The sequence below is a fragment of the Danio rerio genome, chromosome 15, assembly GCF_052040795.2.
Source record: "Danio rerio strain M-AB ecotype USA chromosome 15, GRCz13ab, whole genome shotgun sequence".
Taxonomy (NCBI): domain Eukaryota; kingdom Metazoa; phylum Chordata; class Actinopteri; order Cypriniformes; family Danionidae; genus Danio; species Danio rerio.
The window spans coordinates 26,492,779-26,506,574 of record NC_141035.1 but is presented as its reverse complement, the minus strand read 5'-3'; the positions used below and the strand labels follow the sequence as shown (position 1 = coordinate 26,506,574).

The 13,796-nt window shown below is 34.4% G+C and overlaps 2 protein-coding genes across 28 annotated transcripts in view; both read left to right on the top strand.

Moving 5' to 3' along the window:
• usp32 (ubiquitin specific peptidase 32) overlaps nucleotides 1–3,180 on the top strand; it is a 92,104-nt gene extending 88,924 nt beyond the window's left edge. For 8 of the 27 annotated variants that reach the window (XM_087284190.1, XM_087284188.1, XM_087284189.1 and 5 more), the window contains one exon: nucleotides 463–3,180. In XM_087284190.1, coding sequence (XP_087140316.1) covers nucleotides 463–636 — 174 coding nt within the window. In that variant the 3' untranslated portion in view covers nucleotides 637–3,180. The remainder of the gene's footprint in view (nucleotides 1–462) is intronic. The other 19 variants (XR_015509436.1, XR_015509426.1, XR_015509431.1 and 16 more) reach the window with 6 other exon arrangements.
• si:ch211-167j9.5 lies at nucleotides 513–12,575 on the top strand. Its single transcript, XM_087284195.1, has 13 exons — nucleotides 513–954; nucleotides 3,232–3,772; nucleotides 3,860–3,927; nucleotides 5,123–5,204; nucleotides 5,872–6,073; nucleotides 7,430–7,568; nucleotides 7,647–7,745; nucleotides 9,922–10,082; nucleotides 10,186–10,323; nucleotides 11,433–11,544; nucleotides 11,633–11,732; nucleotides 12,152–12,251; nucleotides 12,337–12,575. The coding sequence occupies exons 3-13, from the start codon at nucleotides 3,912–3,914 to the stop codon at nucleotides 12,388–12,390; spliced, it is 1,203 nt and encodes a 400-aa protein (XP_087140321.1). The 5' UTR covers nucleotides 513–954; nucleotides 3,232–3,772; nucleotides 3,860–3,911; the 3' UTR covers nucleotides 12,391–12,575.
• Nucleotides 12,576–13,796: the final 1,221 nt, after the last annotated feature.

Sequence of the window (13,796 nt, the reverse complement as noted above, 5' to 3'; positions counted from 1 at the left end):
ATTTCATTGGTTTAAAAAAAAAAATACAGGAAAAATTTGTATTCATGACCTTAAAAAAGTAATACTAAATACAAATACAATATTATATAAAATAGTGCTCAGTGATATTATATTTGCTCTATATCTAAATATCACTCAGATTATAATAATAAAGATTAAAGCAAATCAATGTATTATTATATGAAATTGAAATGTTGTTTTTGATGACGGGGTACTTTAGCATTAAAACTGAAATGATCTTTATTAATGAGCCAACATTATTAACATTATTTATGTTCCTGGAGTTTGAAAAAAACACACTTGCACAAAGAAATGAAAAGGATTTTAAAAAATGAGTGTTTTCATTATAAACATTGTTGTTTTAAATCAGAATTTTCAGTCTTGAAATTTGCCCTCTAAAAAGTCACCGACTAAATGTTTTGTGCAAAACTTAAAACAAATTGTTTGTCATCATCTTTTCAGGAAGTGCACTCGGACGAGATTGACACAGATTCAGCCTACATCCTGTTTTATGAGCAACAGGGAGTGGACTACTCGCAGTTTCTGCCAAAAACGGAGGGCAAGAAGATGGCAGACACCACTAGCATGGATGAAGACTTTGAATCTGACTACAAGAAGTACTGTGTGCTGCAGTGACACCACATGAAGCTCTTCCACATGAAAGACACTAGAGGGGTCTGTCAGTATGCTGTACGCCTCGCCGCCCCACAGGACCGCCATTTGTGAAAGCACAAAATATCAGTTAGCCGACAGGCACGACACCGCCGCTGACTGCGCTTTCAAAATAGAGGTACCTGACACTGCAGATACACCAGGGAGAAGGCCAACGAGTGACAACTGTAGCTCACCATCACGTGATTGTTGCCAAGCAGACAAAAAAATATCTCCTAGCCAATTCCTCCATATCAGCAGACAGACAGACCAAACTGCTCTTTCACATGCCAACCCACACAGGTGAATCCAAAAATCAAACACTGCTCAATTTCAGAATGCTGATGGAGAAAACAGGTCCTTTTTAATTCGAAAATGGTTGGTATGAATGATACGTTTCTCTCAAGGTTTTGTTGGTTAATTCCTTTTTTTTTACGGTGACCGAAAGACGTTAACGCTCTGGAATTTAAGAAAACACATGCATATACAAAAAACACTAGCAAATTAAGAAACGATCTTCATCAGTTTGACAGCACACGTGTTGCAAATTCCCACAGTGCAAACCACTGAATAAACGCACTGCATTTTGTCACAACACAAACAACTGAATTAACGCACTGCATTTTGTCACAACACAAACAACTGAAGAAACGCGCTGCATTTTGTCACAACGCTTACAAATATCCATGTAACATAACGAAAATGTTTCAAGGGGACCCAAAAACATGACGGACTCTGCTGAGATATGGATGTGGTATTATGCTGTGACTGTTGCTCAGTCAAGTTGTCGGTGGTCTTTGAAATATTGGAATTTTTTTGTTTGATTGCTATATTCCATTGTCTTTTGCACTTAAACTTAAACGTTGCGTTATTAAAGTTGTTTGCGTAGTGACAAAATAGAGCGCGTTTCTTTAGTTGTTTGTGTTGTGACAAAATGCAACACGTTTCTGCAATTGATTGCATTGTGAGAATTTGCAACACGTGCGCTGGCAAACAGATGAAGATCGTTTCTTAATTTGCTGGTGTGTTTTTGTAATCTCATGTGTTTTCTAAAATTCCAGCGTGTTTAGCTTTCTCAGCCACCATACTTTTTCCATAAGTTCCATACACTACCTCACATCTTTCATAATTTATTGGCCAACTGTTCATATAAAAAATCAATGACAGTATTATATCATCCGAGGGCAGTTGAAATCATTTACTTTAATTAAATTGTCATCAAGAAAGATTTCTTCCAACCAATTGAACTATCCTCCCTCTCCTCTGCTGCCAAATGATGCTATTTTTGTTGTTTTAGACCTTATTTAAAATGGTTATTTCCAGATTTTGATTCTCTTTAGAAGAGTATATGTAAATCTTTTTTCTTTTAAATTTTTTATATGTTTATTTTATCTTTTTTTTTTTTAAATGCAGTAGTTCACTTTGCCTAAACGCGTTCGCTTTCAGCTTTAGTCTGACCAAACCATGTCCTTTCAACAAAAGCGCAGCTTTTCACACGTTTTCTTATTACCACTGTACGTTCTTGCTTCACAAAATACTGTTGACCGCAGACAGAGACTAAAAACAGCTAGCGGAAACATATCTTATGGATGAGACTCCACATGTCCAAGCCAAAGTGTTGAACCGGTCATGTACATAGTTTGTGGCAAGCTTCGAAAGCCGTTAGATGAGAGCGTCTGTCGCGTGAACAGTATTAGCACAGGAATCTTTCACACGCTTTGCTTTTAGAGAACAGCATTCTCGCTAAACTGCTGACGGTTGGGGATGTCTGTGGCTGCTCCAGGTTATTAGTAGCATTTCTTCAGTGACTCTTGCTGAAAGAGCCCACCTTAATTACCACTGTGAAAAGATGAAATCTGAAATACTGAATGGCTCTTATTTTTCAGCGACCCATCAACCCAACGAGCTCCTCCTGCGAGGGGACGTTAAACCTTTCAGAAATCATCGGGAATCATTCAAAAGCACCCATTTTGCTGCTGTACTCTTCATGGATATTCTAAATATTTGCCATCAAATAAAGGTGTATCCCTGTCGGAAAAAAAGAAATGAAGTAAACACACAGCTGTATTAATCAACTGTCAACATTTTTAGGTGTTTTAACGTTTAAAGAAAAAGAGAGATCCAAATTCAAAGCTTCAACTGAAAATTGGCCGAATGGGGTTTTAAACATTGGCTTTTTTTGATACAGGGATAATTTATTCAAATGGCAAAATGATCTCTTTTCCAAGTAGTGCAATCAACTACTGATACGTGTGTCTTCGTCCATGTCGTTAGTCCTAATTTCTGTTAAATTAATTTTGATGCTAGAGATGTATTAATTTAATGAACTTTATTTTGTAAAGTGTTGTTTAAAGAAAAACCGATTGACATTGCACTGACAAATGTACATAAATGTTTTGTAAATACGCCAATGAAAACGATGATGTATTTGAAAATGAACTGTACAAATGTACTTGTAGTTGTATATGGAGTGACGACGTTGATCTGTAACAATTATTCAAGAAACGAATTAAATGCAGCCAAATGCGAGTCTGTTGTCTTGTGCGTTTACTGAATGATGCGAGGTGTTTCCTTCAACAGAAGCAAAAGGAAACCACACACCTCCTCCTCCTGCGGGCCCTGTAGAACGTCCAGTGCCATCACACAGGCCTATTTCCTTGAAGTCAAGCCACATTTGACATTTAAACTAACCTAAGGTGGGACCCTTCCACTCGCTTTACCATATTTTCCATGTGAATATTTCCCTTGAATGAAATATACAAATGATTTAGTGAGAATCGCCTCAGAATTGTTGTGCGCTTTTTGGGCCGCAAAGAGAGTTTTTTTTAAAGCATGTGCAGCCAGGAAGTGTATGCTGTTCTACTTTTAGAGTGCTATAAACCACAAGTGCTGAAGAATTGTGGCTTGTTGTGCTAAACAGCACCTCAGCCTCAGTGGTCTTCATGCATGCTTGTGTATTGTTCTTCTTGTTCAGAAGAAGGTTGAACGATGGTTCATGTTGCATAATGAGCTCAACCTGCCAGGGAGCTTTTTCTGGTCTTTTTCTGATCACAGAAGATGTTTGCTATTTTAAATTTTGCATGTGAATGTATGAGGAGACAGTGACTGGTTGATCTTTAAGGTATGTATTGTGTGTTTAATTAGAATTTTGAAGAGGCTGTGCGAATTTGAATGGACAATGTTTTTCCTGTGCCTTTTTCTCTTTTAGTTCTGCTAAAAAGTCTCTCAGATGACTAAAACGTGATGCTCTCAGTATCATTATGGGAGATATTAAAGGTAGGTTTAGCTTACAAATTTTTTACACTTGAAGGAATTTTTGTGTGTTTTTTTATATATATATATATATATATATATATATATATATATATATATATATATATATATATATTTTTTTTTTTTTGTGTGTGTGTGTGTGTGTGTGTGTGTGTGTGTGTGTGTTTTATGTGTGCGTGTACAGTTTAGGACAAAATTATTAGCCCTCATGTAAAATATTTCAAATATTTCCTAAGTAATGTTTAACAGAGCAATTTTTTTTCTTTAAATAAATAAAAAAACACTTTCTTACAAAACATTTCAAACATTTTTAAAAAGGTTAATACTTTGTCAGCCCCCTAAGATTTTTTTTTTCTTCTATTATCTACAGAACAAACCATTGTTGTCAAATTACTTGCCTAATTAAGCTAAATTGCCTGGTTAAACCTAGTTAAGCCTTTAAATTGTACGTTAAGCTCAATACTTGCAAAATACTTGTAAAATATTACACTTTATTATACCAAAAACAAAACAAATAATTGATTAGAAATTTGTTATGAAAATGATTGTTTAAAACTGTGTTTTTTATATTTAAAAATCTGTTAAACATCACTTGAGAAATTATTGAAAAAAAGACCTACGATTTTAAAGGAAGGCTAATAATTTTGTCTTTAACGGCTTGTCTTTAACGGTATACAGAGAGAGAGCTGTATCATGTAAGTTCATTTATATATTTAACATATAAATAGTTTAGATGCAAAAACCTCAAAATGCCATTTGATGTTTATTTCTAAAATTAGCATTTTTCTCCTGTGTGTAGGGCTTAGTCGTTTTACTTTTACAGTGACGAATTAAATTCTTTTCATTGTCTTTAATGTGAAATAACTGAACGTAAACATAGAAGGCTGACACACATGCTAATTTTAGGAGAAAATTTCACACAGCATTTAGAGGTTTTTGCATCTGAGCTCTTCATATGTACATAACTATATTAAGCAATAGTTTAGTTTAGTATAAGGCTAGCGAATCGTGGTGAATTACACAAACGTTTATGTGAATAGAGAGAGAGACAGATCATTTTTATATTTAAATCTTATGTATATATAACATATAAAATGTTTTGCTTCGTGAGCATTGGATATTTGTTGTTTGTGTCTATCTAAAAACTTGCTGTTTTTTATTTCACTTCGATCATATGAAATTCTCCCCGCCTGCACAGATCCTGGATTCATAATTCTAATCAGCGTCTATGGTGTTACCGTTTTCTTCATGGCTGTACTTGGGTTCCTCTGCTTTCACAAGTATATTTAACTTTATTATAACACACATTTTGATGCGTAAAAATTTTTTGTGTGAATATTAAACTGTAGATTAATATAGTGTAATTAAGAGAGCACAAGAAAATTCTCATGATTAATAATTAATAATTGTGTGTCAAAATAACAAAAACGTGATGTTTTCAGATAAGTGAAAATATCAGTGTTTGGTGGACTAATGGTGAAATAAAAAAGTATTGTCATTTATAATGTTTCATGTTAAATTTGGAATATTATCAGACCTTTAAATGAACAGAAAACAAATATTAACGTTTTACAGACAGCTAGTAAAGCTGCACAGTAAATACAGAGATACTGAGAATTGTCAAGAGGTCTCTAAGTTTTTCCATAGTTGTGTGTGTGTATATACTGTGTCTGTAAAAGAGTTAATTTGCTAAAACACAACCACTGTTTCAGAAATGTAGTTTTGCAATTGATGTTTTGCTTCTCAATACAAAATATAAAAACATGATTTCTGAAAATGACCTAAAATGCTGCTATCTGTTTTGCAAATGAAGTCATTGTATTTTTCTACAGTAGTATAAAAATGAGCAGATACTACCATTACAGCATTTTCATCAATACGTTAACTAGTAATATGTATAAAATAAAACAATATTTTTAATACATTAAGTCTCTGTTTCCTCCGCAGATATCGGTCATTGAAGAAGACCATAAGGGACCTGAAGCAGGGGAGGCCGACTGTGATCCCTCGAGCAGCTTCTCATGATTCTTCACCTCCGTCCCCAAATGTCCTGACTCTTCCAGAGGCACCAGAGCCAATCGCAGAGAGCCCGTTACAAAGACAACAAACCAAATCCAGCTGCAAGTTTCCTTGGAAGACTTCACAACAGGTTTTAACTGTGCTCATTTTTAAATCTTTCAATTCAATTCATCTTAGTGCGTTTACAATGTAGATTGTGGCTTAACATAGAAGTTCTTGCAAAATTGAAGTTGAAACTGTGTCAGTCCAGTTTTCAGAGTTGAAGTTCAGTTTAGTTCAATTCAGTGTGGTTTAGTTTCACTGCTGAAAGTTCAAACACTGAAGAGCAAATCCATTGATGATTTTTAACTGGATATATTTTGTACTTACATAATGTACAGTTGAAGTCAGAATTATTAGCCCTCCTGTATATGTTTCCCAGAAAGATATGTTAAACGGAAAGATTTCTAAATATTATAGTTTTCAAGAGTTTGCCCTTAGCTGAAGATTGATTATGAAGCTAGTTTGGTATGCTGTTCCGGGAGAGTGCCCTGAACTCGTGAGGTCCTCGAGCCCAGGGCTCCCTCCCATTGCCATGTAGATTGATCCTGTGAAGGTGCTGTCAATTTAGATTTGTCCAATTGCTTATGTTACATGTTTTTTGGTCTGTGGGAGGAAACCGGAGAGCCCGGTGAAAACCCTTGCAAACACGAGGAGAACATGCAAACTCCGCACAGAAATGCCGACCTAGCCAGGAAGTGTCCGAGCCGGTGACATTCTTGCTGTGCGGCCGTGGTGCTAACCACTAGGCCTCTGTGCTGCCCTGACAAGGAAATGGGAGGAGTAGGGGTGGAAGGGGGGATTCTTCAAGATGAAGATGGCTGAATTAAGATACTCTGGTTATTTATAGTGATTAAAGAGTTGTCTGATTGGGAAATCAGTGTTAGCTTATGTGGACCAGGTGCTATCAGTCATAAGCACGTGCTCCTCTCGAAATTAGTTTATAAATAAACTTCACTTAATAGCTCATTTCTAATAACTGATTTATTTTATTGTTGTCATGATGACAGTAAATAATATTTGACTAGATATTTTCAAGACAATTTTATACAGCTTAAAGTGACATTTAAAGTAACTGTATAATGACGGTTTGTTCTTTAGACTATCGAGAAAAAATAGCTTAAAGCAGCTAATAATTTTGACCTTAAATGGTTTTTAAAATATTAAAAACTGCTTTTATTCTAGCCGAAATAAAACAAATAAGACTTTCTCTAGAAGAAAAAATATTATAGAAAATACTGTCAAAGTTTTTTTGCTTTGTTAAACATAATTCAGGAAACAATTAAAAAAGGAAGGAGGGCTAATAATTTTGACTTCAACTGTATATGTGATGCAGATAATGACTATACATGATGAATTTGCTCTAAAGAATGTAATTATCATCACTCTAATAGGAATTTAAATGTATTTTTTAAATGCTCAAACAACGTTACATGATTTTCTTTAGGTTCCACGGTTCACAAAAGAAGACCTGAACCTTATTCAGCTTATAAAAGCTGGCAGAGAAGGAGTTTTTTACAAAGCAAGGATAATAAGAGGCACTTGCAGAGGCCACTCGCTGATTACGTGCAAAATTGGAAAAGAAGGTAAAACTGAATGCACTCAAATAATTCAAAATATGATCGTCTTTTGAGCTGTTGTTTTAGATGCGCTGTCATTTGCAGGTATGACGTCTAAACAGATGGAACATGAGGCGTCTATTATGAGAAAGCTGGCGTATCATAAAAATGTGATGCAGCTGCTGGACTGGAATACGGCGGAGGGTAAGTCAAGCATTTTGTATTTCAGCATTACACGACTCTTATAATCTTTAAATGCTAAAGAGGAACTACCAAACTAGTTGGTAGTGTTCTGAGTGTGCATTTAGCACAATGTGTTGTGGTTTTAAAGGTGTGAACTGTGACAGTCTGTTTCTTTAATAGGCCACTCGATTTGAGGCTTTTTTATGTCCTTAGCAAAGTGTTGCCTGCTGAAGTGTACTAATATATAGTTAAATCAAAGATTGTGGTGGCTTTTTTTTCTTATGTAGAACAATTAAAGATGATTTAGCTGAATCCATGGTCATTGGCGATTCATGTAATGCGAGTTAATGATCACTCTTTTTGAGATTTCAAAATCCTTGGATACAAACTAGTCCAAATCAATCCATGTGTGTGCCTTCAGATGATGTCTTTTAAAGGGAAATGATAAGTCTGTGCAAGAGATTAAACAATATTTACTGAATTTTCAGCATTGATTCACAGCCTGGGCGAACAGTTTTCGGTGTGCACAAAAGTGTAGTGTGATCGTTGACTTGCATTATACCAATCGCCTAGGACTACAGATACTATAAAAGGTTATGTTCATACTAAATAAGACCTTCTTAATTCACAACATACATACACGATTTATTTGTTTAAGATTATTTTTAAACAATTTTAAGAGATTAGATATTCTTTTATGTTAAGGCGATTATGTTCAATTTTTATGGAATAATGCAATGTTTACTTTAAATGTTTAGCTCTTCATATCTTTATTTTTGAAATTCCTGAATAATTAAATGAGCATCACCCACCTCTTTAAGAACATCTCTTCTCTGATGACGTGTTTATTAATGTGAAGGCGGGACAACAAAATGTCACTCAAATGAGATCCAAAGCACAACCATCCAATCAGTTTCCTGATGGAAAATCTCATGTCCTACTCTACTTTTGTTTTCTTGTTTGAGAAGCTATTTTACTCACAACATACAGTATGTCACAATCTGCTTATATTGAGATTATATGGAATCCTGATTCCAGCCTCTACTCGTTTTAATTGAGAAAAATAATAGCCATTTATGACAACTTTTTAGTTGTATCACACATCAAAGCTTTTTTTTTTGTTGTTGTAATATTATAATGAATTGTAAACAATGGATTACAGTCTGGCTAAGATTAGGCACTGGTTTAAACATTATTATCATAACTTTCAATAGTATTTCAGCAAATTATGAGCGAATATTAGTAGTACTTACTGTTCACTTTTGGCATCTGATAAAACATTTGGACCCAAATACTGTGAAGGGTCACTTCAGATTTAATGGGATAGTTCACCCTAAAATCAAAATTCTGTCATTTACTCACTCTTTAATGTCCCAAACCAGATTGAATTATTTTGTTCTGTTAAGCACAAAGTAAAGTTTTACAAACTAATTTTGAGAGAAGCATGTTATGTGATTGATTGCGGCTGGTCTCTCATCTGTATTCAGCAATAATCCAATCTGATTGATCCAAGCCTAGAATAAAAAGACTGATTTTAGCCCTACTTTCTCATTTTCGTTTTGGAAGAAACACCCCTTCCACCCCATCTCCTCCTTTTCCTCCTTTACCAGGGGGAGCTCTCAAGACTTACCTGATCTCAGATCCCCTTGCATGCTGCACATCGATATATTTGCTCTTCAGTGTTTAGACTTTCAGCAGTGAAAATTAAACCATGTGAACTGAACTAATCTAAACTGAACTTTAACTCTGAGAACTGGACTGACACTGTTTCAATTTACTATAATCTTCTATTTTTAGCTGCTTTGACACAATCTACACTGTAAAAGTTCTAAATAAATAAATAAATAACAACAACATGATAATTGTTCAGACGGGAGCCTTGGGCTCAATTATTTCCAAGCTCAGGGTTTTCTCCTGGGACAGCATGTCAAACCTTCTAATACCGTCAAGCAATATCTAAGTGTGAACTCTTGAAAAATTACATTAAGAAGAATTTGGAAACTTGTAACAATTGACCATAGTGTTTGTTTTTTCCTAACAGGTTTGCAAAATTATTCTTATTATTCTTATCTTTTGCGAACAAAAAGTAAATGATGACAGAATTAAAATTTTTGAGTGAATTATCCCTTTAACAAGCGGACTGCTGCATCTTACAAAAAACTAAATAAAGTGGTTGTTTGTCTGTGTGTTTTTTCAGAGCCGTATTTGCTGATCATGGAGTTCATGAGCTACGGGACTCTTCGCACATTTGTTCAGAAACACAAAGATGAACTAAGTGCAGACCCAGAATTGCAACGCCATTTCACGATTGCGTCCTACCACATCGCCATGGGCATGGAGCACTTACGCTCCAAAATGGTACTGCAAACTGCCACAGTACCAAAAAAAATTCTTAATGTGCATTCACCATAAACACAAATGAAAAATGAATGATATTGGATGATCTCTGCGCATCATTTAGGTGGTGCACTGTGACCTTGCATTAAGGAACATTTTGGTGGGTCGGTTTCCATGGGAGACGAAGGTGGCTGAGTTCGGCTTGGCCAGAGACTTGACCCGCATGAGGAGCAGACGCAGCAGCAGGAAAAAACAACACAAGGTGAACTAATCATACTTAATTAATTAATTCAACATCAACTCTGATTACTGAAAATCCTGAAATGTTCAGACAACTCAAAGCATTCGTGTAAACAAATAAAAACATTTTGTCTGTGTGAAATCATAATTTACAATGTTACAATTTTGCTAGCACACAAGGTTATTCTTTAGGTGAACAATGGAGTATATTCACAGCTAGTGTTTTACAGCCAACGATAAACTTCCAGTGAAATATTTTTGTGACTATTTTCAATTTCATAAGGTTCCTTTTATAGCATCGACATCATAATGTAATTACAATACAATCCATTAAATGAGCATTCGTTTAGTTGTTTAAGCATAAAATTAGATGAAAGACTGTGTAAACACAAGTGCTGTCAGTAGCAGAAGACTAGCTCAGAAATTCCATTGAAAATACTGGGGTCATAAATTTACATATTTTAAAAACATAACAGGGAACAATGGAATCTAATGCAGTGCTTCATGTTCGGTCTGATACCCACTTTATATCAAATATCATTCAGGCATTATTTTTAAAAGAAATCAGATCTTAAACGTGCCGATTTTGTCTTGTCGCTATTTTGTCTTGCATATACCCCATTAATCCATGGAATTTAATTCACTTGTAATCTTCAATCAATTCAATCAATGGCCATTTGCTTCCGCATTTGGAGTGGCGGTCCTTCTCTTTTAGTAATTTGTGCAGTTTGTTTCCATAAACGTCACTTAAACTCCAATCTATATGATTAAGTGTTAGTTAGCAATAGCATGTGTTAATATATCTATAAAAGAGACTATTTTATGCACTTGCATGATTATAGTTGTGGATCATGCAGTATATTCAGCTTCAAAGTTTTGTCAACTCATCCTCAATCTTCATTCACTCTTCACAGCAATGGTAAGTCTACAAATTACAACATAATAGAAGAAAAAAAAATGTAACTTTAAAAAAAAATGACTGACTAATTTATGTCTTCTTTTGTTAATCTTGTGCAAAAACAGCAAGAATAGCACTTAATTTCAAGACTTACTTTCCTGATGCAAAGAAATCTACATTTTAAATTCACCTGAATATAATAACGTAACTTGTTTCTGTGAATGTGATTTCAGGAGCGTGTGCCCCTGCGCTGGTACCCTCCAGAATACTTCCGGAGCAACTACTACAGCTTTAAAGGAGACGTCTGGGCTTATGGTATTGTGCTGTGGGAAATGCAGATGTTCGGTGAGAAATACTGTACTTGTGAGATTTGGTTGATTTGTTGAATCGTTTTGATGAACGTGTTATAGATATTGGATTTTATGTTTCACAGGCACCTTGCCATACTCAAACTTAAGCACGTCTGAGGAAGTGGTGTACAATATCTGTGCTGGACTAAAGAACCCAATCCCCAGAACCTGCCGTCCTGAAATGTAAGTCATACACAATCAAGTCCATTTTGTAGAAAAACGTGTATAATAAAATATTGTATACATTAAAAAATGTTTGAAATATATCTTGAAAAGGCAGCACGGTGGCTCAGTGGTTAGCACTGTCGCCTCAAAGCAAGAAGGTCGCTGGTTTGAGTTCCGGCTTAGTCCATTGGCATATCTGTGTGGAGTTTGCATGTTCTCCCCGTGTTCGTGTGATAATTTCAGGTCAACAGCACTCTTAGAAATATGTTTCCTGAAAAAAGTGATGTTGAATGCTTATTACCCCCACTGTAAAATGCAGAGAACTGAGTGGATGTAGTATCAGAATTGTAACAAAGCTGCAGCTTCCACTGCAACGTCCTAGACACTGCCAGTATTTTTAAACTTGGTGCTTTTGTGTTTTATATCTTATAACGTAGGGAACAGATCATACGGGACTGCTGGTCGGATCCATACACATCTAGACCTTCATTTACAGACATTGTCAAGATCCTGGAGAATATCGTGGAGAGCGATGGGGTGAGGCATATTCATCTTTGATCCACTCGTCACTCTTTACCTTTGTCCTGCAGATAAGTGATTAAACATTACTAATGTGTTGCAGGATTACGTGCACATCGACAACCAAATGATCTTGAATGCAGAAGGGATTAATTAAGCAAAACAACACATCGTTCTGAACATCAAAAATCTCATTCTTTGTATGCAGGCATACTTTTTGTTTAACAATGTTTGCAGTTAAGAATTTAATTGTATGTAACGCTAACAGCCAAAAGGCAGTATTATTGACGCGAGTCATTTTATAAAAAATTTCTTCTAAATAAAGTCAGTGTTTTATTGTGATTAATTTGCTTTATTTTAACACCATGTAATTTAATAAAAATATATTTTTAATTAAGCTTCTATTTAAAGTTAAGTGTTATAAGTTAATTTTATATTAATATATTAAGATAATTTTATAAATATGTTAAAAAAAAATTTTAAAAACACTTTAGCTTAAATGTGCATGTTTTGGCTACTTTCTGAAATAACAAGTTACTATAATCATTACTATTGTAAATGCTTAAGGGATGTTCTACCAGAAACCTACTTTTTCACTTATTAAAAATGTAACAGGGCCTGACTTAAGCTTGTCGTCTTCAAAAAATCATACAAAAACAAGCATGTAATCATACAATTCAATAATAGAAGGCATCCTTGATCACTGTCAGCTTCACCTCCATCAAATGACGTCACTTCTGAGTCATAGCCTTAAAGTGTATCGCACACATTTTATGGTGAATTTAATGCAAATGTGACTGGACTGACAGAACATGGAGACAATTGTAAATTTATTTGTATTATATATATATATATATATATATATATATATATATATATATATATATATATATATATATATATATATATATATATATATATATATATATATATATATTTGTAGAATTGATTTAAAATGTGATGTTTAATCAATTAATGTGAATTAGAACAACTTAAACTTGCTATTTCTATATTTTTTCTAAAATACAGTTTCTATCATAACAAAAACTTCTAAAGCTGTTGGTTCAATTGGGCTGAGGAAAAGGACAATGACAGGGTTTGTACATTTGTAAAGTGTTTTTAATAAAGAACAAAAATCTGAGAACCAAATGAATGACTTATTACTTTACAGAACAACTCACAGAAATCAACCATCAGGCCATTTTAGACATTTTTGGGATGAAATACATTTTATTCACTGTATTTTTGTTTTGTTTTTATGGACAGAAAATGTATGTTTCTGGTAGAATTTCCTTAATAATTGAATTTATGATTAAATAATGACATTATTTTATTTGAAATTTGCAAGCAAATTTGGTTACATTTCATTTTAAGGTACAATCCTCACTAATATCAAACTAATAACTATGGCTTTTGCCTCAATAAACTCCTAATTTGCTAATTCTTAATAGTTATTAAGGTAGTAGGGTTTAGGTGTTGGGTAGGATTGGGGATGTAGAATAAAATCATGCATGCACAGTATGTACTTCATAGGTAAAAATAAACAGGCAATTTAATGATAGA